The sequence below is a fragment of the Mercurialis annua genome, linkage group LG3 (assembly GCF_937616625.2).
Source record: "Mercurialis annua linkage group LG3, ddMerAnnu1.2, whole genome shotgun sequence".
Classification (NCBI taxonomy): Eukaryota; Viridiplantae; Streptophyta; class Magnoliopsida; order Malpighiales; family Euphorbiaceae; genus Mercurialis; species Mercurialis annua.
In genome coordinates this window covers 6,729,574-6,757,217 of record NC_065572.1, presented here as the reverse complement: position 1 = coordinate 6,757,217, position 27,644 = coordinate 6,729,574, and the positions used below count along the sequence as shown (strand labels likewise).

Below are 27,644 nucleotides of genomic sequence, written 5' to 3'. Positions count from 1 at the left end.
AATTGAAAATAAATAAGTTTTATTGGACTGAACGAATTAATTAACCAAGAACTGCCCTTGTTAATTAACCAGTTTCAAAATAAATACTATCTGCCACCACACGGTCTAGAGGAATTTCCTGCAGGAAATTTTTATTCACAATAGAGTATCGAAAATCTTAAAAAGAAACAACATATAGAGATTACAGAATATCTTTAGGATTAAAAACTAAAGAAACAAAACATCAAAAAAGTACAGAGTATTTTTTATTTTTTTTGAACCAGGCCATTGCCATAATCAACTCAACACATTTGAGCCTCTTAATCCCAGGTTACAATCACACCAATGGGTAAATCTGCTGGCTGGAATGGGCAGAGATCATCATGATAACACCTCTTGCCATATGGATTTCCTTGATGGACAGTAACACTTTTCACTTACATAAACATCAACAAACAAATGCTATAACAATAAGAAGCATGGGATGAAAATTACATACCTTAATTAGGTACATGACTTTCCGAGAGTACGTGCATTACCTATCATAGATTCGATTTATTTAACCAATAAAATCCGTTTAAAAGGAAACATCATGCACACTCAAACAAGTAAACAAAATTAAAATGCTAAAAACACAAACAATCTAATAATATTATAAAACTAAGAAGGGAATAAATTGCAATTAAAGAGTAAAAATTCATATTCATTTTCTCAAGCAGGTAATTAATTATAAAAATTCAAAAGCCAAAGCATTATCTCCAGTCCTACTGTTTTTGGCAGCCTTGACTACAACTTCTGCACAACAATTGTGGGGCAACCGGACTCAAGAAATAAACAAACAAACAAAAACCAATAACAGACCAACTGTCGATATGCAATGAAGCAGGTTGGATTTACTTCTTTCATGATGAAGATGATGAGAGTAATGTGTTTTGCTATAACCAGGAAAAACAATGTATGTCGATTTCTGCGCATTGCTATGATGCAACAAAGCAAAACTACATGCCGTTTTGGATGATGCCACAAGATTTCAGGTTGGCTAATGGAGTTGAGCAAGAGGAGCAGGATGATCTTAATAACGATTATGCAAAAGAAAATGTGGTCGTCGAGCTCATAGCAGAAGTAGAAGAGACAGAGAACATATTTATCGATTTGCCTTTGGAAGTGTTGACACTTGTTTGGGAGCGCCTTTTTCTGTTTGAATATATATGCTTTCGCCGTGTTTGCAAGAAGCTTTTGTCCTTTACTTCTACACTATATTGGACCATCAAAGGCATTGGTTTACAAAGCAGTCAAATTTTCTATCCATGCTTCATGTTCTTCACACATGGAACTATCAACCTCATCGACATGAAGAGGTCCGAAACATATTTTATGAAAGATCCAATTCCTGACTTGTTGTCGGACAGTTCAATCCTTTTCTGTAAGGATGGATGGTTACTCATGTGCAAAGACCTATACCGTATTTTTTGGTTCAATCCTTTCACAAAGGTTATTCACCATCTTCCTGAAAAGAATGAATACGGTTTCTTACAAAGCACAGGATTTTCACATTCACCAACTTCCTCCGAATGTTCATTTGTTGGCATTGCAGATTGCATGCAAGGTCGCTACTCTATCTTTCACTTCTGTATGCAAGATAAGGAATGGAATCAACATCACATAGGTGAAGATTTTGTTCCAAGTAACAACACTCCAGTTTATCAAGATGGTACTTCTTATTTTTTAGATAAAAGAAGAAGAATAGCTACATGTAGAATTGACGAAGATGGATCTTCATGGGAGGTTCTCACCAAACTGAAGAGCCCCTGGTTAGATTCTGAGTCTAACTATCTTTTAGAATGTGAGAAAGAGATTCTCTCTGTTTTTGCTGGTCAGTCGGGACGAAAAGTGCTAGTTTCCCGATTGGATCAATGTAAGGCATGGATCAAAGTTAAAAGTTTGGGACATCATATGTTGTTTATTAGTAATTTCATCCTGCTTCTCTATGAAGGCAAAATTGCAGGAATGGAAAACAAGATATATTATCCAAGACATGACAAGCTTAACAGAATGATATTCTACTCACTTGATACAAGTAAATATCATACCTTTGATAGTGATACATCACTGGATCATTTTTCTCCCAATATATGGGAACAGAGTCGAAGTTGTTGGATCCTTCCTAGTAGCTAGCCGTAGTAATATGATTTGTTCTTTATTCGAGATCATTGATTGATGTGATTTTAATTTACATAATAATAAGTTTGTAGTTAATCTTTTTTAAGCAATGTATTCTGAATATTCATTCGAAATAGTTATCTTTTTATCCAGTTTGCTTTCAGGTTATGATTATCTTTAAATTTAAATTCCCTGAACAGATTTAATGCAGAAGTTAAAGGTATTCAAATTATAACTCTAACCTGAATAGCGCATGATGGATGAATATAGACTTCTTGAGAAGTCCTAATGGTCTTATGCATCCCATTATGACTGAAATCCTTCAAGAAGATAAGCATAACTTGTATTTATGCCAAATTGAGCATGTTTAAATTATAATTTTGTTTCAAAATGAGTGAATAGCATAAAGTACTTGTATTCTAGTAGCAATATTACGCAGCACTAAACTCACCTCTAAACGACATGCATTTGCAAATGTTCTGCACGTGGCAGCCCCAAAAACAAAGGAAGGACAATCAATCCTGAAAAAACAGAGGTTTATATGAATGTAATAAAATCTAAAACACATGTTACAACATCAAATCAATATACTGAAAGAAAATACAAGTTCCTGAAATTAGTTGGACCAATCAGTGCTAGAAAAGAGCAAGATTAAATAGTGGTGTTTCGGTAACATAGAGCAGATCTGTAGCCATCCAGCCAGGACTCCTATTAAAATACAAAAACGCAGAGGCATGCCTCATGTTGTTTAATGTGTTTTCTAAGCTTAAGAATATGCGTACCTATCTTCATATACTTGTCAATGCCCTATTAACAACTTCCACTATAAAAAGACACAAGATAGCCTCCAGCAAGAATTAAATGCAATCATAACGCTATGGCATAAAACCATACCTCAACTGATAGAATTGCAGGTTCCTTGCTTGAACCAAGTTCCTCTTCTGCTTCAGGTAACAGTCATCTTTTCCCGATCTGCAAGTTACAGCATATGCAGAACATCAGAATCGATGCTAAACCTCCCCCAGTCCAGACACTCTCCCTCCTTCCATCCCTTTCTAGCTCTTTTCCCATTTGACAGAAAAAACATTACCTAGCTTCGAAGGAATTTTACCTCAATGTAGCATAAGAGACGGCCAATCGCAACTCAGGTCGATAATGCTGAATCTGAAATTTACAAGTCGCAATATGTCAGTTGAGATGGACCTTATGTGACTCATCTACCATTATGACACTGAGATTTTCAATTTGATTGTGTTACAGGCATATCAACTGAGGAAAATTTTTTAAAAGAAAAGGCAATAATGACAAGAAAAACAAGAAGTAAATTCAAGCATAAATGGATATGTTGATAGTTGTTTATTCAAATCACTGTTTCTGCAAAATCCAATTAATTGAGAAAGACAGCTTTGTATGCAAAACAAGGATCACTCACTAAGATGAAGGTCATGCATTCACATAACAGCAATGCACATAAGCTGGCCATTAGAAATATGTCTCTTGCCAAAAATAGCACATGGACAAAAGAAAACACACAATCACATTGACACTTTCTTTAGGATCATAACTAGTACCTATATTTGGTCAAAAGAGGAATGCCCACCATTTCTCAAAGTATTACACCATCTCTGAGAACTTTTATCTCAGTTACACCCTGAACAGCCAAAATAGCATGGTTTGAAAATTCATAATGCAAAATAATAAAGGAAAAATCTCACATAGGAAGCACGCAATACGATTTTTATCAAAAGTTAATAAAATCAATTAGAATTCATCACCTCCCTATAGGAAGCACACAATACACTTACTAACATAAAAAGATTGTTCTTTAGGCCACTAATACAACTTAATCAGCTCATAGAATAGGCTCAGATTGGGAAAACAACCCAAATACGTAACCAGTCTACAAGAACAATCTCCATACGAATAAGACTTCTGGTGTTAGTCCACAATAAAATCTGAAAATCTGAATATAGAAAAGAAATTCTCAATGCATTTGACTTCCGCACTCAATCTATGCTCTTACAAATTCCGGAGTGTATCTTTATACAAATCAAGTTTACCTATTATAGCCTCTTCCTCTTCCACGCACGTGTCCACCCCACCATCTACCTCTGCCTCTTGTGCCTCCCCTTCCTCCGTGAGATATACCTCCAGCACCCTGTTAACTAGATGATTTGGTAAGCCACCAGTCCCATGACCCTTTTTTGCAATGCTCCCAGTCCCATTAGCAGCATTAGCGGGTCGTTTCCCTCTGCATAAAGGATAAAAGAAAAACAACTACTCCTTTAAGCCCCAGTATTAGACATTGCTCCAAATTCTGTAAGGATTGTCACTCAACCATCTTAATGCTAACAAAATGAGACCAAAAGAAGTTAATAAAAGTTGAAAAGAATAGTATCTTCTGTACCCAGTTTCTGTGGTGCCGGAAGCCGCAGAAGATTTTGCCACTTTTTTTCAAGAGTGGGATTTAAATGATCATCTTCCTATCTCGAATAAATGAAGGTGACCTCGAATGTAATGGCTGGAAAGATCAGAGCAATTAAAATCAGTTTGCAGTTCAGGGGTAAATATAAAAAGCAACTCGATGCCTAGTCTATTATCACGTAGACCATCTAGACTGGTTTACAAAGCAAATGGAATCAATAAGATTTGAAAAGCATCTAAAAGGATTGCTTCAACAAAAGTTCAGTTACATGGTTCTTTTACCAATAAAAATGAGATTATTAATCAAGACATCATTTCTAGTGTTCAAGTTAATATAGACGTAAGACAATAGAGAAATCCTTTAGCTTAATGGACTCAAATTTTCTTAATATAGAGAAGACCATTCAAGCTTAGAGCTTCAAGACCACCACCATTACACCAGAACACAAGATGAATTAGATAGTTGTGAGCATGCTTAGTCACCAATCATTCTGTAGATAGACAAATTTAAAATCTAATCCCATACATTAAACTACCGCCCACTCCTCTTCTTCACTTTTTTAGCCATGCATCGTGTAACTATTATCTGCAGCTTGGACTATTGACAAAGAAGAGGTGTGCATGTGGAATGGGTTTAATTAAAAAAGGGAAGGTAATCCTACTTCAATTCAGCAACTCAGACACTAAGAAAAGTAGTACCAGAGTGAGTAGAGGTGTTTTAAAAACCGAGCCGGTGGCCGAACCGATTCAGCCAGTTCGACAACCAGTCAAGTGCAATTGTATATCAAAAAAAAAAGCCTAGCTTCTATTTGTTTAATAAATCAGACTGAAGCAGATTGAAGCGGTATTGTTCTATTATCTAATCAGTCAGATTAATTTATTTCAGCAATGATACTCAATTTTCTAACTTACTATTTCAAACTCCTAATGTTATCATTCCTTACAAAAAATTTATATTATTTTCAAAATCAGATTGTTTAATCTCGTATATGAATTAAATTTGACTCTAATCAACATGGAAAACAATCTATATGACTTAAATATTGAAAACTTGCCGCTTGAAGCTCAATTAGTCATTAAAATCATTTATTATACTTTATTAACAAATGCTAAATAGAATCAAATAAATATTACACCATTTTAAGTTTTAATTAAGCAAATGAAACTAAAATATGGTCATGTTTCCAAAACCACATTACTTGGTCTCATATATTTACTAAATACAACTCTAATCAACATATAAACAAACAACCTATTAGACTTAAATATAGAAAATTTGCCCTTTCAACTCAATTAGAAATTAAAATAATTTATCATGATTTATTTCTAAAGGCTAAATAAAATCAAATAAATTTCACATCCTTTTAAGTTTTAATTAAGCAAATAAAATTAAAACATAATCACATTTCGAAAACCTCATTGCTCAATCTCATATATGAATAAAATGTGACTCTAGTCAACATGGAAACAAACCACCAATTTGACTTAAATACTAAACATTTGCCACGTTTAACTCAATTAGTAATTAAATCATGATATGATTTACTACCAAATGCTAAATAAAATAAAATAAATATTACCCCTTTTCATTGATTTTATGAATCTTAGTATAGAAACATCAAAGAAAGAAATAAATTATTAAAAAATGCAAGAAAAGTAAAAGTTAGTTTCGGATGATTTTTAAAAATACATTTAAATATGTATGTGTAATTGAACCTGCCGGTCAAATCCGGTTTGCCGGTTTGTCGGTTCAGTCCGGTCATAAAGTGCTGTCATTGTGTAAAATCATATCACTAATAGGACAATGCATACCTTTAACAATTGAACAATGGAAAGAAGTGTTATGGACTTATTCTATGGTAAGTCTTATTCAAGGAAAGAAGAATCAAGCAATTAGGTTTAAATGGCAGTTTATTATTTAATAGCTATTAAGTAGTATTATGTTTCTTATTTAGTTTGTTTCTTATTTAGTATTGTTATCTTTCCTAGTTATATTCTAATTAGGAATCTTCTTATTTAGTATTCTATTTCCTAGTTCTATTAGGAGTCTTGCTACCCAAGACTATTGTATTATATATATAGCTGTTTCAGCATATTAATAAAGACATCGAAAATTACAAACAAGTCAGATAGGCAACTCTCTCTAACGAGTTCCCGGATAGGCAGCTCTCCGTTTGAGCTCCAACAATCACCATAGCTCGAAAACGTAACAAATCAAGAACAGGACAACCTTCAATAGAAGGTCATCGCCCTGTGACTCGATCCATATCAACGGGTCATAACAATTTGGTATCAGAGCCAACAGTCATGGGGGATACACATGCTCAGATGGAACAACTTTTGGAGATGATGCGCAAACTGTCAGCAGATCACGCAGCCCTATCTGCACGTGTTGATGCCATGTCTCAGCAAAAGGAAGAAACAATCAGAAAAGAGAAGGATGTGGAGGATAGTAGCAGTCAGATTCATGGTTCCAAGCAAACTGCAAATTCATCTAGTAAAGAAGGAAAAAGTGGGGCTGTTCCGCGTTATACAAAATTAGAATTTCCCACCTACAACGGTAAGGAGGACCCTCTAGGTTGGCTTAAACGTTGCGAACAGTTCTTTGCTCACCAGAAAACCCCACAAGAAGAATGGCTTGGATTGGCTTCGTTTCATTTAATCGGGACTGCTCAACTCTGGTTTGTTCATCTAGAAAAAGCAAACCCACACTTGAGATGGGAAGTATTCAAAAAATATTGCAATATGCGGTTCGGTCCACCTGTTCATAGTAATCCGGTAGGAGAGCTAATCTCACTTAGACAAACCGGGACTGTGGAAGAATATCTTGAAAAATTTCAGGGGTTATTATCCCGAACTAATTCTATAATTCCAGAACACCAAGTGGCAATAATGATGGCGGGATTATCAGAAAGGTTGCAAATTGATGTGGAGTTGGCTAAACCGGAAAATTTGGAGGAAGCTATGAGTCTTGCTCGAGCTTTTGAGAGACGTTTACAGCTGGAAAAATATTCTGAAAATCAAAAATTTGGGGCACCTCTAAAAATAACAGATGCTACAAAAGCAACATCAAGTGGAACTGCCTCAACTCTTCCTCATTTTATCAAACTAAGTAGAGCAGAGATGGCAGAGAGGAGAGCCAAGGGTCTTTATTACAATTGTGATGAATTATTCTCACCAGGCCATCAATGTAAAAGGTTGTTTTGGATTGAGGTTGCTATTACAGAGGAAGATGCAAACACTGTTCATGATGGCAACCATAATAGAGATCCTGAAATGGCCATCATTCGAGCTTGAGGGCAAGCTCGTTTTTGGAGGAGGGGAGTGATGTTATGGACTTATTCTATGGTAAGTCTTATTCAAGGAAAGAAGAATCAAGCAATTAGGTTTAAATGGCAGTTTATTATTTAATAGCTATTAAGTAGTATTATGTTTCTTATTTAGTTTGTTTCTTATTTAGTATTGTTATCTTTCCTAGTTATATTCTAATTAGGAATCTTCTTATTTAGTATTCTATTTCCTAGTTCTATTAGGAGTCTTGCTACCCAAGACTATTGTATTATATATATAGCTGTTTCAGCATATTAATAAAGACATCGAAAATTACAAACAAGTCAGATAGGCAACTCTCTCTAACGAGTTCCCGGATAGGCAGCTCTCCGTTTGAGCTCCAACAATCACCATAGCTCGAAAACGTAACAAATCAAGAACAGGACAACCTTCAATAGAAGGTCATCGCCCTGTGACTCGATCCATATCAACGGGTCATAACAAGAAGAATCTGGCGTGAATCCTGTGGCAGAGTGCATGGTGAAATTTCTTCAAGTGCTTTAAGCAAATTAAGCTTCCGATCCTCAGGAAGCTGGTAGGGACATATATAATAAAATAGTCATTTACTGCACACTTATATAGAGATAAGTAGCAAAAAACATTTACCAAAAAAAAAGTACAAATAAAGTGCCTAAAACAGAAGCAAGTAAGTTGAATGATTTTACTGCAAAGAACATTAAGACAATCTAGAAGCAGAATGTCATTAATTACCTGATCAAAAGCAGGTATTATCAACTTATCCAAACAGGTCAGAAGCTTGCTGCTTGATACCCTGCGCTGCATTTTAAGAATGAAGGGACGAAGTTATATATAAAACAAGGGTTCTATCACGTACAAGCATTCTAACATAAATCACTTTCCTTACCACAAAAAAGGGAAGTGCAATGTAAAGGCATAATACCAGCCTGTTAATATAGTCAGAGTCAGAAACCTGCATATCAATCAGATCATAGTAAAAATGATTAGCTAAGAATGGCTTTGCTAATTGCGACAAGACTATTTAAGAGAAACAAGTGTTCTAGACCAGAAATGACTGCTCCACAACATGATTTCTGTAAAATCATACGACGATATTTGAGATCCTTTGCAAAATTCAACACAAAGCAAAACATAAAAGCAGAATATATGTTTTGCACATGCTTACTAGCTACTTCCATACTTTCGTAGTAGGAATTTAGAGTAAATCAAAGTGTTCTCTAGCATCTTAAGTCTTCTCCTGAAAATTTACAGCCTAATCTGAGCATGTCACACTGCCATTCACAGACATTATATATATTTTCTGAACAGACAAGTTGTGTCTATGATATCAAAAACAGACACTTATATGGGTGTACATCAGGATCTTTACACGTTCTAGTGAGCATGCCATTCAGGAACTCACAAATAGACCAAGACAAAAGTATTGTTTATCAAACTCATAAGATCCCAAAATGTACCAGAAAAATAAGCCTTGTCCCATGCTAACTAAAGATGCAAGTGCATCTGAGGGAAGAACTTGTTCAGCAGCGTCTGTGCTCATGGATGATATAACTAGGAAATAAAGAACTCTAAATTCAGTAGCAAGGGGGAGCACAGAACCAAATGTGTATCTCAGTCAAGATCAAAAATGCAGAATGCTATTAAACACATCCAAAATTCAGGCTTAGGTTATGAACTTAGGAATTGGCAAACTAAATGTATTGCCATTACTGTCAATAAACGGTAAACATTGCACATTGTAATGCCAAAAAAATAGTAGGCTGTCAACAAAAAGAACTGCAAATATATGTTAATACATGAAGGCAACAATGTCACTAATTAAATTTGTAAGATCCTAAATCTGATTGCGTAACCAGCATCCTCTCCGAATTAAAACATCCATGTAATTTTAATGCAAGGGTCGTACTTGAATAACATAAAACCCTAGAATGCCAAACTTCTTCTATCATTACCAAGCTTAAAACCAAACCTGAACTGCCAAACGTCTTGGTTGAGTGCAAGCTATGACCCGTCCACCATCAGAGCAGCCTGCTTCTAAAGCTACTGTAAATCAACTTAATCACCAAATGGAAACAAAAATAAAAATAGATTTAATTCACTAGTTAGAGTGCTTCCAAACTACAAAATTAAGAAGAAAAAGCAAGGATTCAGTCGATACAACATAAGTTTTTCCTACTTCAAAAACAAATAAGGCGTTTCAGCTTTCAGGATCTTACCCCGACGAGTAGCCAAGAGTGCTTCCATTCTTCGTCGTCGAGGAGATGGGATGAGGCTTTTCTGTGCCTGGTTTCCTCATTTTACAAAAACGCGCCATTTTTTTCCCAACATAATTTTTGCTAAAAGTTTATTTGAACAAACAGCCAACCAACCCCCTTTAAATTTTGAGAAAAAAACGATAATATTCCAAATAAATCAAATAAAATAGCCAAAACACAAACTATTTACATTCATGATAAAATAAGGAGATTACATTTTTTTAACCAACTATTAAATAGTAGACACACGGCACGTTTAAATTAAAAAATAATCAAAAAAACATGTTCCATAATTGTAAAAACGCGTCAGTAACGTATCTGACACGGGTGTCAAAAAAACGTGTCATTCACGCGTCAGAATTATTTTAAAAAATATCATTTATATATCTTTTATATATCAATAATGCATCAAAACATATTTGTAACTCAATTTCAGTTTTTATGATTTTATTTGGTTAATTAATCAACCAATTTCACTAATTAGGCAATTGTACTGAATTTTTATTATTGGATGAATCTATTTTAGGTCTCTAAAAATCCAAAAACTTGGATTAGTTGAGAATCGGTTTCGTCATAATGGTTCTTTAGATAGGGGTATTTGAATTACTTTTATTTATTAAAAATAATTATCGACGATGTATCTATAGTGTATCGGTCTCTCCAAAATTTATTCATTGAAAATAATTATTATGAATTGGAGACTGATTCTAGAAGTCATAGTAAATAGTGTATCCATGATATATGAGCGATATATCAATGTTGTATATATAATATATTGTTTATGTATCTAATATGTATGCATAATATATATATATATATATATATAAAAAAAAAACTGAACCAACTTAAGTTTTAGTTAGAGATAGCTAAAAGTTTAAGACAAATCAAGCAATATTTGTTAATAAGAGCATATGATTTTAAAGCTATAATCTATGGTGTATCTATAAAATTTATTTCGTTAAAGTAATCAAAAAAGATAAAAATATATATTTACGATGTATCAGTTTTGTACATATGATGTATCGGCAATTTATCTACAATCTATCAGTTGTGTATATACAATGTATCATTGATATATCCAATATGTATATACATAATAAACTAAACAAATAACTATATAATGTATTCATTAAATTTATCATTAGTCTTACACATACGAGTTTATATCAAAAATAAAAATATTTATCTTTTTCTATTTTACATAACAAATTAAATCTCAGAAATAATTCAGATACATCTCAGAAACAAGTCATGAACATTTTAAAAATATTTGAGATGCAACTCAAAAACAACACAGATACGTATTAGAACTAGCTCGGCTACATTAATTGAAATAAAGGAAGTACTCTAAATTTCTTGTAAAAAATATTGATGAAATAATCAAACTACAAAATAGAAGAGAAACAAAAAAAGAACAGAAAAGAAAAATCAAAAAGTAAAAACAGATTAATAAATATCGCATAATACATATAAATATATAAATCATATATTTCAGATACATCTACTAAATAACTAATATACATCTTAAATACAATTTGAACGCGTCTTAAAACCAGGTTATGTAATTGCATATCCTTTTAACAAAATCTTATAAAAATCTATTAGAAGAGTGATAAGATTGTAAAAATTAAAAGTCTGAATATTTCTAATGATAATATTGTGCTGCCAAATTAATTACAGTTTGCTATACATCCTGCATTGTAAATTTGACTCTCTATTTTTATTAATCAGTATAGCAAATTCTAAGATTGAACCACTAATAGAACAATTAAACATGATAAGTAATGATAAAAAAGAAAGGCTTAAATGAACAAAAAAATCACCAATTTTCGCGTTTTTTTATTATTTTACATGAACTTTTAATTTTAACATATTTAACATGAACTTTACAATTTTGTAAAGTTTGCGTTTTCTCATCCAAAACAGTGCCGTTTAATATCCAAAACGGCGCTGTTTTATATTCGAAATGGTGTCAGTGTCTTAATTGCAAAATTTTAAAAATTCATATATTTACATGCCAAAATTAAAATTTCATCTTAAAAATCAAAAACACGCGAAAGTTAGTAATATTTATGCATTTAAGTCTAAAAAAATATAAAATGGTGGGAGTTAGATTCCTGGAAGATGAAAAACTCAACAACGGATAAAATGTGGTTTAAAGGATTAGAACAGTCAATTTATTTTGACATGAGCTAATTGATATATTTGTTTAAGAATAGTTATACAACACGACCGTTCTACCATATGGAATATTTAATGATAAAAAAATAAATATTCTAAGCTTTTCCTAACGCAATTCCGGAATCTATACTTCAAAAAAGGACAGCAAATCACTCCAAAAGGAATTTATAGGGGCCATGTTGGATATGGCTCATTTTAGACTTGTCCCACATTGTTTAGAAAAGGGACTTGTAATTGTTGAGCTATATACATATAGTGTAGAAATCCCACATTGCTTAGGAGTGGAAGGGTGAGGACTTCCTTAGCCTATAAAAGGGAGTCTCCTCTACCCATTGAAACTCATCCCACAACAAGCCTTATTAACTCCTAAGGCTTAGTTGGTTCTCTCTCGAGTTTGTATTTTGTTACAAACAATTAGTGGAGTATTTTGGGCAGTGCCCGAGGATATAAGCCGGTCATTTCTGGCTGAACCTCGTTAAAAGGTTGGTGTTCTCTTTATTGTTTATTTATTAGCTAACGCTCAGGCTAGTTGGAGTTATATATTGTGAAGTTATTTATATCGTGTGAAATTCTGTCTAAGGAGTTTGGTACTTAAGTGGTCCGCCTGTGACCCACCATTCTTTCCTGGGAATTTTCCGGTATAATTATTTAGCACAATACGTGATTCGCTAGCGTAATCGATTGAGCTTCCGCAACAATAGGTATCAGAGCTAAGGTTCTATCCTTGGCATATCGGTTAGCTATTAAATAAAAGTTGGAGCAGAAATGTCTGGAAGCAAAAGTCTATCCATGTTGATAGCTTCTTCTTCGGAAAGAATGGCAATGTCAAATGCAAGAATTGCGGTGGAGATTTTTGATGGTACAGGACATTTCGGCATGTGGCAAAGTGAGCTTCTAGACGCTTTATTTCAGCAAGGTCTAGATGTCGCTATTGAAAAAGAGAAACCGGCAGATGTTGATGAGAGAGAATGGAGTAGCATCAATCGTTTAGCATGTGGTACCATTCGGTCATGTCTTTCCAGAGAGCAGAAATATCCTTTCTCAAAGGAAACATCTGCAAGTAGTTTGTGGAAAGCATTGGAGGAGAAATTCTTGAAAAAGAACAGTCAGAATAAGCTTCACATGAAGAAAAGGCTGTTTCGGTTCACGTATCTCCCAGGTACTACTATGAATGAGCACATCACAAATTTCAACCAATTAGTAGCCGATTTGTTGAATTTGGATGTGACGTTTGATGATGAAGATTTGGCTTTGATGTTGTTGGGATCACTTCCTGAAGAGTTTGAGTTTCTTGAAACTACTCTACTTCATGGGAAGGTTGGTGTGTCTCTTAGCGAAGTTTGCGCTGCATTATATAGTTATGAATTGAGAAGAAAAGATAAGAAAGAAAATACTAGTAGTGCAGCAGAAGCTTTGATTGTTAGAGGCCGTTTGAAAAGCCAAACAATTGGAAAGGAAGGGAGATCAAAGTCCCGACCAGAGAAAGATGAATGTGCCTTTTGTCGAGAGAAAGGGCATTGGAAAAAGGATTGTCCCAAATTGAAGAATAAAGGTAAGACTGATAAAGAAAAAGCTGAGTTTGCTTCGAATGTAGCTGAGTGTGACGACGAAGATTCAGATCTTTCATTGGTTGTTGTGTCATCGGTAAATACTCCTATTGAATGGCTTCTAGATTCGGGTTGTTGTCATCATATGTGTCCCAATCGGGAATTGTTTGTTGACTTCAAAGAGCTAGAAGGTGGAGTTCTTTACACAGCAAGTGGCAATCCTTGTTTGACCAAAGGAATTGGTTCAATTCACTTGAGGAACCATGATGGGTCAATAAGGATTCTGGAAGATGTTCGCTATGTACCGAGTTTGACGAAGAAGCTCATTTCTGTAGGAGTCCTAGAATCAAAGGGCTTTGTTGTGACTACAGTAAATGGAGTTATGAAGGTATTCTCGGGTGCACAGGTTGTCATGAAAGGAATTCGGAAGAACAATAACTTGTATTACTATCAGGGTAATGCAATTATTGGGTCAGCTATAGTTGCTTCTAGTGATGATAATGAGCTAGAAGAAATCAGTCTTTGGCATTGGCGTTTGGGGCATGATGGTGGAAAATTCTTGACGGTTCTTGCAACTCAAGGATTATTGGAGGGACTACGTCCCTGTAATTGGATATATGAAGAAGGATTTCCGAACAAGAATGATATTGGCTATAAGGCAAAGTTGGTAGCTAAAAGCTACGTTTGGACGGAAGGAATTGAGGCTATCTCTCGAGTTGTTAAACATTCTTCCATTAGAATTTTGTTGGCCTTAGTAGCAAATTTGAATATGGAACTAGTTCAATTGGACGTAAAAACAGTGTTTTTACATGGATTCTTGGATGGGGAAATCAATTCGACTCAGCCAGATGGACTCAAGGTGGCTGGAGATGAAAATTGGATTCTACAGTATACTTTGAATACTGTGGATATTGGTCTAATATTTGGGCAGGACAAGAAAGATGGTCAATATGTAGTTGGGTATAATGATTCGGACTACGTTGATAAACGACGATCGACTATGGGCTATGTGTTTACACTAGCAAAGGCGTCGTTTAGTTGGAAGTCTACCTTGCAGCCAATAGTTGCTTTGTCTACCATGGAGGTAGAGTACATGGCAAGTGCAGAAGCTGTTAAGGAAGCAATTTGGCTTCATGGGTTGTTTGGTGAATTGGAAATTGAAGAGAAGGACCAAGTTCATCATGCAAGGACGAAGCACATTGATGTTCGATATCATTTGGTGCCAGAGGTTATTGAAGAAGGTGGAGTCCTACTTCGGAAGATTTTGACCATGGAAACTCCTGCTCATATGATGACAAAGATTGTGAAAGCAGTCAAGTTCAAACATTGTTTGAATTTGATTAGTGTTCTCAATATTTGAGATTTGAATGTGGCCCGGCCCACGCGATGCGTGAGGGGGGATTGGTTGCTCTGCTCGGTCATGCTATGCGTGAGGGAGAGCGTTGAAGTGGGATCATCCCACATTGGTACTTGACTGTTACAGTTGAGAGTTGGCGCTTTTGAAGCGCAGTTGAAGGTACTATTGAAGATAGTCCGAGATGGTAGAGAGAAAATTCGCCAAGGTGGAGATTTGTTGGATATGGCTCATTTTAGACTTGTCCCACATTGTTTAGAAAAAGGACTTGTAATTGTTGAGCTATATACATATAGTGTAGAAATCCCACATTGCTTAGGAGTGGAAGGGTGAGGACTTCCTTAGCCTATAAAAGGGAGTCTCCTCTACCCATTGAAACTCATCCCACAACAAGCCTTATTAACTCCTAAGGCTTAGTTGGTTCTCTCTCGAGTTTGTATTTTGTTACAAACAATTAGTGGAGTATTTTGGGCAGTGCCCGAGGATATAAGCCGGTCATTTCTGGCTGAACCTCGTTAAAAGGTTGGTGTTCTCTTTATTGTTTATTTATTAGCTAACGCTCAGGCTAGTTGGAGTTATATATTGTGAAGTTATTTATATCGTGTGAAATTCTGTCTAAGGAGTTTGGTACTTAAGTGGTCCGCCTGTGACCCACCATTCTTTCCTGGGAATTTTCCGGTATAATTATTTAGCACAATACGTGATTCGCTAGCGTAATCGATTGAGCTTCCGCAACAGGCCATCCTCACCAAAATTGAGTAAAATAGGGGTTGGATCCATTGCATAAAAATCGGATTCCAAACACAACAGGTGAAGGAGAAGTGAAAACGAAGAAAAAATGTCAACAATCCGCGCATGTCGGTTTGTCGGTTTTAGCAAAAAAACTTAATTAAATTAAAACTAATTTAAATTCTTAATTAATTTTATAAATAAACTAAAAACCAACATGAGTTAACTTCCGATTCCGAATGACTAAAAACCGACAAACCGACATGCGCGGATTCGTCACAAGAAATTTTAATACTAGATAAAGTCATAACAAAATAACTCAAATAATTATTTTCATTACGGCTTTATTTCTATTTCGATTCAAAATTATTTTAGTGTCAAACTGACATGCCTCCCTATTTGTGTGGATTCCTTAATCAGTTAAGTTATTTCGGGATGAATAGTAATTAAGGTTACATCATGCTTTGCCTAGGGAAGAAGTCATTGTGGAAAATATTTGCTATTGTCTTATTGATTTGTATTAAATGATATTATCCTATTTATAATAACTAGTCGTAAGTCCGCGCATTTACACGGAATCAAATTAAAAATTATTTAAAAAATTAAAACAAAAATGTTAAAAATATATAAATTCATTACTTGTTTCTTTTTCTGGTAAGCCCATCCGGTTTCCAAGACTTCGCCCTGACTAATCCGGATCCGATCCGTGTCGCGCACCTGGCATAGTGGGTGAGTCTGCCAGTGGGAATTTTCTGCATCAACAAGAACTCGAACCCGAGACCTTGCATAAGCGATACCAAGCCGCTTATCATTTGGACCAACTCCCATTGATAAATTCATTACTTGTTAACCAATAAAACAAAACAAAATAAAAATCTAATATAATAGAATTTTTTTAAAATAGTAAACATCTAGATATATTTTTAATTTTTTTTGCCCTTGAATTTAATTTATATAAATTGGTAAGTTTTGGGATTGATTCAAAACTCATCTTATATAACTTATGCATTTTATTGGAGAAATGGAGATCGGCTTGTTTATTTATTTATGCATATGTATCAATTTAAAAATTAATGTCTATATTATAAAGCGTCTCTTATCCCAATTAGACTAAAACTTAATGAGTACATAATTTTTAGAGTACAAGAATGTTATAATTTTAGACATTTAAGTACTTCATTTAACTCTTTGATTGACACCATGTATCTTGGTTATTTTTTCTTTTGATATTTTAGTATTTAATCACAAAAGGTTCATGACACTAAAAATATTTAAGGATTAACATGTTGTTAAACAAATATGCTAAGATCATAATTAATCATACACATATTTTCTATTATTAAAATAAATTGTAAACACTCCAAAAGTTTACTAATTTACTGTATATAACATTCATGATAAATAAAATTAAGAAAAAAATGAAAAAAATAATAAAAGACATTGATCAAAATTTTAGATAAACAGAAAAATTAGAAATGAAATCAATATCACTAATAAACTATTATAGTAGAAGAATATTGTAATCAATGCCACTCTTATTCGTCGGTCGTCATTTTTTTTCTTTATCCGAGAATCAACAAATTCTATCACGCATTGTTCTTAAAATTTTGGATCCGTATAGATTCAATTAATACTAAAAAAACATGCAACAATTAAAAGTATCAACCTGAACCGCCGTTTGCAAAACCACAACAAATTGGAGTTTTTGTGGAAATTTCTTTTGCCACAGAATGCTAAAATTTTGCCATTAAAATCATCTGTGGCAAAAATTAATTTTACAACTAATTTGCCACTGAAAGTCAGTCACTAAAATTTTTTATGGCAAAATAATATTTTACCACTAATAGTGGCAAACATAGTTTTTGCCACTATTTTCAAAACCTATAATGACAATATTGTTTTGTCATAAAATATGATTTTTCTATGGCATATTTATTTTGCCACTAACTCAAATAGCAATTGTGGCAACAAATATGTGCCACTATTTTTATAAATTTTACTGCACTTTGTCTTTTGCTATTAAACTAAATGACTATCAATTTTATACTATTAAATGGATTTTTTTTTTCATTACAGTTTCAAGAAAAAAATAAAAATCACATTCAATTACTTTTTTTATTTCATATTAAACTCTGAGAAGAATTCTTAAAATATATAATTCGAACAAGTTGGTACAATAATGTTCAATTATCAATTTTATACTACCTACTACATAACTAAATAAAATTTAAAACTTAAAATACATTTATAACTACAACCATCAAAGGTCACCCTACAGATCCCACTTGTTTCATCCTTGGCATTCCAAGTCCATGTAGCAATCACCTGCTAGTGTGCAACCTATAATTCATAAAAAAAAAATTAGAATTTTAAAGTCTATGGTCAAATAAAAAACTATCTCAACTAGTATGATATTGTTATATACGTACTTTTTTGTATACGAACTCATTCTAGTATGATAAACCATAAAGTTTACATAAGTTCCTCAGCAGTATGAAAATAAATCAAACAAAAGCAACTCTTTTTGGATCTACTTACAAATAGAATTTTTTTCTCAGATTAAGATTGACAACAGAATTTAATAGCTAATAATGAGATTCAAAAGAAACTACACTATAAAAATAAAATCAAAATGCAAAAGCATGAGCAATGACCAAAGATTTCAAACATAACTAAACATCAAACCAAAGCTGGGGTAGGATCAAGGAGCAACTGCTGCAATGGATTCTACTAAGGGAATTTAAAATAAGAATTAATTAAGAACAATAGCAAAATGAAACTTTCATACAAGTAATGGCAATTTAACAATTTGTCAATTTCTAGTGAAGTAGAGGTTATAGTACGCTAATAATTTAAAGGCTAATCCCCTGGAAAAAACCCCACCTTTCAACCCCCCTTCATTTGCACCCTCACCTTTTAAAATCTCCAATTTTACCCAAATTCCCACCTTTCATTTTCAATTGCACCCTAAAAATATTAAATTAGCTCTTTTTCACTATAAAAAAGTTTAAATCAATAATTTATATTTTAATTCATATTCTAAATAGTTCTCAATGTTTAAATTTCAACAATAAAACCATATTTTTTAAAATTTTAAAAGTTATTTTTTTTATATAAAATACAATTCAATTAAAAATATCATTAAATATGGTTTCGTTGTTGAAATTTAAACATTAAGAACTATTTAGAACATGAATTAAAATATAAATTATCGATTTCAACTTTTTTTTAGTGACAAAAGTCCAATTTAATACTTATAGGGTGCAATTGAAAATGAAAGGTGATAATTTGGATAAAATTGGAGATTTTGAAAGGTGAGGGTGCAAACGAAGGGGGGTTGAAAGGTGGGGGGTTTTCAGGGGTTAAGCCTAATTTAAATTAACAATCTAGGGATTAATTAAATTAAATAAACAATCAATTTATAGTTTCATAAAATTGAACAATGAAAACTGACGATACTAACTTGTTGTATTATGTGTCAAGAATCTTTTGACATCTTCCCCATTTCCTTAAAATATGCTAATTACCTTGAATTGATCAGCTAATCAGAATAATTTTGACTTAAACACTCGCAGTAGGAAGGAGGAAAAATATATCTATACGGGTCTCTATTTGAAAGTGAATTGTGTGCCAAAAAAGATTTCATACTCAAAACAATAACTAAATTCTTCGAAAGATATAAAATACATTACCAGTTGATTAAGGTCTCATGATAAGGATTGAAGCATTAAACATTTGAAGAAACTATCATGGATTTTTTTTAAAATTTGATTAAATGACAATTACCCTTATGCAACAAATTTCATAAGTCCTTTCGATTCAGAAAATACAAACTTGTATGATACTTATTAATATCACCATTAATCATCAACTAAATCAAAATAATTAAGCATATTAGAGCACCAATATATCCTTAAAAAATTGAACTTGCCTTTTATTTGGTGCCTGTGTACAGTTTTTCTACAGATTAAGCCTAAGCAAACTGAAATTTGGCCTTGAAAGAGAGAAATAAGTGTAATAGCTAAAAACTTAATTTAAATTTAGAGAATGAAAATTACGACGATATTGATGTTGATCCAATTTAGAGAGCTGCTAATTTTCTATTGAATTGGCCGGGTAACTGTTGAATTGGATCGATTAATTGGCCAATTAACCGGAAAACCCAATCCGGTTCGATCAACCACAAAGAAACCAGTGTTCATATAAAAAAAAAAGAAATTTAATTGACATTGCGGGAAATTGAACTCGGGTTGTTTAATTTTTCTAATTGAAGCATTTAATACCATCATCTAACTTGCTATTTAATAGTTATAGTTTTACATTTATTATTTTTATAACACGGGTTTAATTCCGATTGAACTCCAACTGAACCTTTAACCCTCGACTGTTTTATCATCGGGCTGGATTTGACAACATTGGTAGTTACAACGCAAGGGATTTTCTATTCAGTCTCGTTATAGAAGTCCAACTATAATTTGGAATCCTCTTGTGACAAGGAAAATCAAATCAAATAATATACTTAATCTTAATTTTAATATTATTAGGTTAAAACTAAAAGCCTAAGAGTGAATTGAAATCCTATTGGGAAACTGAAGCTGAAACTAGTCTCATATAAATACGGACAAACTGGCTGCTGCTCATAATAACAAATCTACAAAGTCTTATCCGTCTTTTATAAAAACAAAATATTGGTCCTAAGATGGTACGATGCAGTAAAATCAAGAACAAGCAAGTTTGTGATATAGCTGAGAATTTGAGAATTCCGTTTCCTTCACCAGTAGTAACTCCTTGGCTGGTTATGATATCAAAAAATCAAACCTTTTACAATTTAGAAACCAACGCAAATCACACTCGAAATATTACAGAATTGCACTGTAACTCCATCAAGGGGAGTTACTTCGGCTGGTCGATCTTGGAAAATAGTGAATATCAATATAGTTTGTGGAATCCAGTCTCTTTCGAAACCATCAAGCTACCCTTCCTTGAACGCGATTTAAATTTACGGAAGGCCATTCTCACTCTACCGCCAACTCATCCTAAATGCAAGTTAGTTCTTTTTAATTCTTTTTATACGCGCATAGTGTTCTGTGGACCTCAAGATCCTAGCTGGACAACTTATGATTTTGGGGTGGATGAAGATGAAGATGGTTTTGAACATTTTTCTATGTGTGACGGGATATTATATGTTGCCACTTCTTATTTCGAAAAGATGTTCATGATAGAGATAAGCCATATAGATGAGTTTTTTCTACAAGATTTAGAACTAAACCTACCAAAACATCGCCAAATTCTGCATTCTGAACATTACTTGGTGGAATCATGTGGTCAACTTTTGTATGTAAATTTGTACTTTCGTGGACAAAGTTGGTCTGAGATTGAAGATGTAGATGTTTTTAAATTGGATTTCTCTAAAATGGAGTGGCTAGAGATAGAAAGTTTAAAGGACAGAGCTTTATTTTTGAGCTACGACTACTCCATGTCGTGTTCAGTAACTGACGATCATAAAGGAATTGAAGCAGGATGCATTTACTACATCATAGGTGATGAGGTCTTTTGCTATAATTTGGAAAAACAACGGAGATCAACTTATGTGTATTGCAATGATGTAATAAAGCAAAAATCTGTACAGTATTGGATGACGCCGGAAGATTTCAGATTGGATCAGGGACGCAAAGTACTTCATCATACTAAAGTTGAACAAGAGGAGCTTAATACAGATTATGCACAAGAAAATGCAGTCATCGAGCAAAGTGCAGAAGAAAAAGACAGGGAAAGTATGATTACTGATTTGCCATTGGAAGTGCTAACACTTGTTTGGGAACGCCTTTTCCTATTTGATTATGTATGCTTCCGTCGAGTTTGCAAGAATTTTATGTCGGTAACTCCTCCGCTCCACTGGACAGCAAATGATATAGGTTTACAAAGCAGTCAAATATTTTATCCATGCTTCATGTTTTTCAAAAGTGGAACTATCAACCTCATCGACATGAAGAGGACACAAACATATTATATGGAAGATGCAATTCCAGACTCACTGTCGGATAGCACAATCGTTTTCTCCAAGGACGGATGGCTGCTTATGACAAAAGGCGTACATGTTTTCTGCTACAATCCTTTCAAAAAGATTATTCTCCAACTTCCTGACAGAACTGTATTCGGTTTCTTGCACACTATGGGATTTTCATACCCACCAACTTCCTCCAAGTGCTCATTTGTTGGCATTACAGATCTCATGGAAGCTGGCTACTCTATCTTATATTTTTGTATGGCGGATAATAGATGGAATCGCCGTCCCATAGGTACAGATTTTATTCCAAGCAACAACACTCCAGTTGTTCAAAATGACTTGTTCTATTTTTTAGATAAAAAGGGAAGATTAGGCACATTTAGAATCAAAGAAGATAGTTGTCAGTGGAAGGTTCTTATCAAACCTCATAGCCCTTGCTTAGATTCTGAGCGTAACTATCTTTTAGAATGTGATAAAGAGATTCTCTCCGTTTTTGTGGGTCAATCGGGAAGAAACGTGCTAGTTTTTCGATTGGATCAGTGTAAGAAGACTTGGATCGAAGTTAAAAGTTTGGGACATCACATGCTGTTCATTAATAATTCATCATGCTTCTCTATGGTGGCAAAAATTCCGGGAATGGAGAACAAGATATACTTTTCAAGACTCGACAAGCTTGACAGAATGATATTCTATTCACTTGATACAGGTAAATATCATACTTTCGGCAGTGATTTATCAATGGATTATTTTTCACCCAATGTTTGGGAACAAAGTCGAAGTTGTTGGATTCAACCTAGTTAATAGTTATGTCTTTTATTTTGACAAGCAGTACTTGTTATGTAACTTTCCGTGACCCTATTATTTATTTTGATTTGCATAATAATCAGTTTGTACTTGATTTTTTAAGCAATGTATTCTAAATATTCATTCAACATAGTTGTCTTTATAACCAAGCAAAAATTAAATCAGTAGTATTTCAACCACTCACCGGAATATCTCTTTCACATGATTTTAAGACTATCCCAATCCTCAGAGCAATTCTTCTGAGCTGCTTTGTTACTTCAATATCATTTTTCTGCAGAATAAACCAGTTAACATAAATCTAATGGAATGCCCCAGCTAAATGGCCTCAGCATAATCACAAAAGCCAACAGAAGTTTAAATAGTTTAAAAATTTATGATCATTAAAAGCATATGCACACCATGGTTTGGTAATTTACGAAGTTCTTGTGACACCTCTGCGGCGATTTCCAAGATTGAAGAAACCCTTGGTAAAAATTTATGATAAAAACATGGTCGACCTGCCAGTACAAAGAAATTAAACAAACATAAAATGTGCACAGCTAATATTTAGCCAAAAGAAAAACAAATTTGACTTATTTAGTCAATCCATTCAATAGAAATTGAAGTTGACAAGGAAACTATGGCATGCACATGCAAAGCACACCATATGAGATGCTAGAAACCATAGATGCAGATATTTTTACCTTTCAATTGGTCAAGCATTTCCAATTACTAGAATAAACTAGATGAAAAAAGATGCAGAAATTGTAAAATCCAGTCTAAGAACAGGATCATTAGGGTTCAGGATATTATGTTCAAGGCATCATAGTGGACAAGATCAAAGATAAAACACATTCATCAGGGACATACAGTCTACAGATTTCAACTTGGCTTTATCTAGTTCCTTCTGTGATCTAACAGAAACCCAAATAGACTTCAAATACAAATGTTGGATGTTAAGATGGTTAATTCACAGATTGCATGACGGAAACCATGCACTTTAATACACCTCTAATTTTTCTAAACCATTTTACGAATAATAATATCTGTTTTTAATGTTCCATCACTGAGTAATAAGATTCAAGGGGAAGAAAAACCTAAAGGTAATGATCTTAATGTGCTATATGAAGGGAGAGAACAACAGCAATGGGCCAATAGTAATGATCTCCTCAGAACATCCAAGTTGGTGGGAAGATAATATTGTTTGAAATCAATGGATCCTGATTAAACATTCATAATCAGTAACTTAATCATAAGAAGCAGAAGTCAAGCATTTACATAACATTGAACAAAAACCGAAAAATGACTCAGATTCAGTCATAATGAACCAGATAACCGAAAAATGAAATACATCTATAGCAAAACAAGAATAAAAATCCATGTTGTAATTGCAAATTACGCCAAAGAAAGGCCACCCAACAGAAAGAAAGGCCACCCAACTCAATACACAGGGCAAACAGCTGCTGGCAACTCTTACATCACAAGCCTGAAATGCCCAGTTCTCAGCCATACATTACAAGATCAGATTTTCTCAAGGAACTGACAGTAGCAAGTTCAGTTTGACACATTTATCCAATGTATATTATTCTCGAGATATAGTTGTACCGGACTTCTAAAGAAAAGAGATTTCCACACATCCACTCTATGTTAAGTAACAAAACATTTTTTTTCTCACGGGAAACTATTCCATAAGCTTAAATGGAAAATATAGAATTGCTTCACTAGATATATACTAGAACACAAGGTTTTCCTGCACTTAGTCATTTCTCTCAATCTCAACCATAATTACTTCAAAGAAGAAGCAAAAACATAAAAGATGTTCTAGAACCATCTTCATCGCATTCATATCACAATTAACAAACTATCCATGCATCGAGATTAAAACAGTGATATAGAATGCAATAAGAAGCTTAAAAGATTGTAAATAATTAACAGTAAGTGTTTGTGGCATAGTAGTGTAATCTCTCCTATTTGAAATCCAAATGGTGAAGGCTAACATCAAGGACAATTGTCACAATTGCCAAACTATTTACGCATCGAGGTTAAAACAGTGATATAAGACGCAATAAGAAGCTTAATTATGCAATATTTTAACAGTAAGTGTTTGTGGCATACTAGTAGGATCTCTAACTGGTGAAATCAAGCATCATCATCAAGCACACCCAACAAATAAAGGATTTCAGGTGCTCAAATCATTGCTTAAAAAAATGGAGATGCTGGCCAATCAAAACAACAAAGGACACAAAAGATTGCTGCAATTTTACCTCCAAGTTCTCTAGGTGGTGATAAGTTAATTTGGGCAAACTCTCCGAACGGGTTGTTCACGACAAAATCAGCCTATAGTATGTTGATCAGGAGCCAGTGGAAGGAGCAAAACAACTCGTGGAAGATTGCTTGGCATTGGAAAGGCCCTCAGCGTATCCGGCTTTTTTTGTGGTTAGTTTTTCATAATCGCATTCTGACTAATTTTGAAAGATCTCGCAGGCATTTAGCTCCTAAATCTTTATGTCCTAGATGTAGTTGGATGGTGGAAGATATCATTCATGTTCTTCGGGATTGTCTCTATGCAAAACAAGTTTGGTATAAGTTGTTCAGCTGGCTCCAAACGCCCTTCTTCCAGATGCCTTTACATGAATGGCTTTTATACAATTTGACTAGCCTAAGTGCTGTTCATGAGAATTTGAGTTGGTCCCTCTTCTTTGGTATATCCATTTGGAAGATTTGGAGTTTGAGAAATTCCCATATTTTTGCCAAAGATCCTCATCGCGGTACTAAAATTATTAATGAAATTGTTTCTTTTTGTTCGGAAGTTTGTCGTAGTAATGCTGTTTCCGTCCATTGTGACCAACCTGAGATGTCAAGATGTGTTCGTTCAATATCTTGGAATGATCCTCCTGCTGGGTATTTCAAGTTGAACAGTGATGGCGGCTTCAATAACAGGACTGGTGATGGCTATGCTGGTGGGATTATTAGAGATGAAGATGGTGGCTTTGCTCTTAATATTGGCCACTGCTCCATTTTTTAAGCTGAGCTTTGGGGTCTTTACCATGGTTTAGTGTTGGCTAAGAAGATTGGTATATATCACCTGCATATTGAAGTTGATAGCCTATCAGTTGTGCAAGCAGTGACTAAGGAGATGAATGCGACCAAGGAACATCCTGCGATAGTTGGTGCCATCCATCAAATCCTTAGACAGAATCCTCACTTTTCCGTCTCCCATGAGTATCGAGAAGCCAATTTCTCCGCCGATGCCTTAGCTTCTATGGCCGATCACTTACCACTGGGTTTACATGAGTTTGATAGTGCTCCTGCAAAAGTTCTCCAGTGGCTTCTTCATGATAGCTGTGGTATTAGTTATGATAGGAACATAATTTGTTAGTCTCAGAGCTGTGCTCTGCCTTTTGATCAAAAAAAAAAAAACAATAAAGGAGACAATTTATTCTATATCAGGCTATCATCAAGATTTTATTAATAAAAGTTATTGACATAAACAGAACACCAAAATTTGTGCAAAAACTATAAACTGACCCGAAATTTGCGGTGTAAAGAAACATTTGAGTCAAAAACTAAAACTGACCCATAATTGTTCCTACAGAATTAGGTTTCCTACGGAGAATGCTAAGAGTGCTTCCAGACTATAAAATTATGGTTGATAGAGCATAAATTTTGTTCTTACTTCAAAAAAAAAAAGGCACTTCAATCAAATAAATAAGGCATTTCAATCGACAGATGATCACATACCTGCAAACACAATGATTACACGCATTTAGTAATAATGGTGGTGTCGTTTTCAAAAACAATGCTCCATTTTTCATCCTTGAGGAGATGAGGCTTTTCTCTGTGGTTTTCTCATTTTAAAAAATGCGCCATTTTTTCACAACGATAGCAATGTTTTGCTTAAAATTTAATTTTGGCAAAATGAACTTTTTTACCCACAATTTTAGTATTTTTGGCAAATATGCTACCATTTTAGATTTTGCAAATTCATTCGATTTTTCTTTTAAATATACTTGTAACTCATTTTGATGATGTGGCATCTACATGTACAAAATTTATCCTACACGGAATATAAAACTTTACACCATGTCAGATACAAATGAGTTATGGGTATATTTTGACAAAAAATTTAAATATAATACAAGAACAAAAATTTCTTACTGCACATGCAACAGGAAAATCCTACAATACATTACATGGCTGTCCTTTGAACCGCCACACATGTCTCATTTCCTTTCCATCAATTGGTTAATTTACGAATTTAAACACTACAATTGCACATTTTTAAGTTCTAAACAGTAAGTTTTAAGTTATTACAATCACACATGCTAATTATTAGACATTTTCATGTATCTTTTTGTTCTTTAATCTTTATACTATGCTATACTTTAAATTTTTAAATTTCTATATATCTTTTTAAGTATTTTGTTTCCTCAAAGCAAAATTATATTAACAGATGCATAAATAATTCCTACTAGAAAAAAAATATTTTAAATAATACAATTTACGTATGTTAGTTTATTTAGAACCTTGCATTTTATTTTACTTTTTTTTTTTTTTTTTTGAGAAGCAATGTAGGATTTTATTGCAGCACTAGAAAATGTATTACAATTCAAGCATATAGCTTTTTGCGAATACATTAAAAGACAAATAAATAATAAAAGCTGCATCCCTCTTGCGCAAATCAATAAGATAAGAATTCCCGATGATAGCAATATGAAATCGAAAATTGCAAATTGTTGATAGAGCATCACAATGTCTTCTGGACGCAACTGATCTGGATTTCGTCAATTGGGCATTAGATTCAAAGTGCACTTTATCAAAATCCACAGCTCTGACAGTTTCAATCTGAATTGTTCAACTGGATTATATATTTGAATGAATTCAATTGAAAACCTAAAAATAAAAATTCCATCATA

The 27,644-nt window shown here is 33.8% G+C and overlaps 1 protein-coding gene and 1 long non-coding RNA gene across 9 annotated transcripts; both read right to left on the bottom strand.

Moving 5' to 3' along the window:
* Positions 1-2: 2 nt before the first annotated feature.
* On the bottom strand, positions 3-10,271 carry LOC126673424 (apoptosis inhibitor 5-like protein API5). Of its 8 annotated transcripts, none has more exons than XR_008790404.1 (9): positions 10,089-10,259; positions 9,842-9,926; positions 8,759-8,824; positions 8,605-8,665; positions 4,547-4,660; positions 4,200-4,390; positions 3,711-3,790; positions 3,251-3,303; positions 3,044-3,111 (listed from the first exon to the last, which is right to left on the bottom strand). XR_008790404.1 is itself a non-coding variant. In XM_050367567.2 (7 exons), exons 1-6 carry the CDS (start codon positions 3,620-3,622, stop codon positions 480-482), a joined length of 369 nt encoding a protein of 122 aa, XP_050223524.1. In that variant the 5' UTR covers positions 3,623-3,638; the 3' UTR covers positions 3-391; position 479. The 8 variants fall into 8 exon arrangements, 6 of the variants coding, with proteins under 6 accessions (XP_050223524.1, XP_050223525.1, XP_050223527.1 ...); XR_008790403.1 differs by having other exon boundaries at positions 8,605-8,670; positions 10,089-10,258; XM_050367567.2 differs by lacking the exons at positions 3,711-3,790; positions 4,200-4,390; positions 4,547-4,660; ... (2 more) ...; positions 9,842-9,926; positions 10,089-10,259 and adding exons at positions 3-391; positions 479-518; positions 2,382-2,459; positions 2,591-2,660; positions 3,572-3,638 and having other exon boundaries at positions 3,034-3,111.
* A 7,844-nt stretch (positions 10,272-18,115) lies between these two features.
* Positions 18,116-26,612, bottom strand: LOC130015213 (uncharacterized). The gene is made up of 5 exons (XR_008790275.1): positions 26,470-26,612; positions 24,993-26,070; positions 23,148-23,246; positions 22,934-23,020; positions 18,116-18,278 (listed from the first exon to the last, which is right to left on the bottom strand). It is a non-coding gene; the product is annotated as an uncharacterized LOC130015213 (long non-coding RNA).
* Between the last annotated feature and the right edge of the window lie 1,032 nt (positions 26,613-27,644).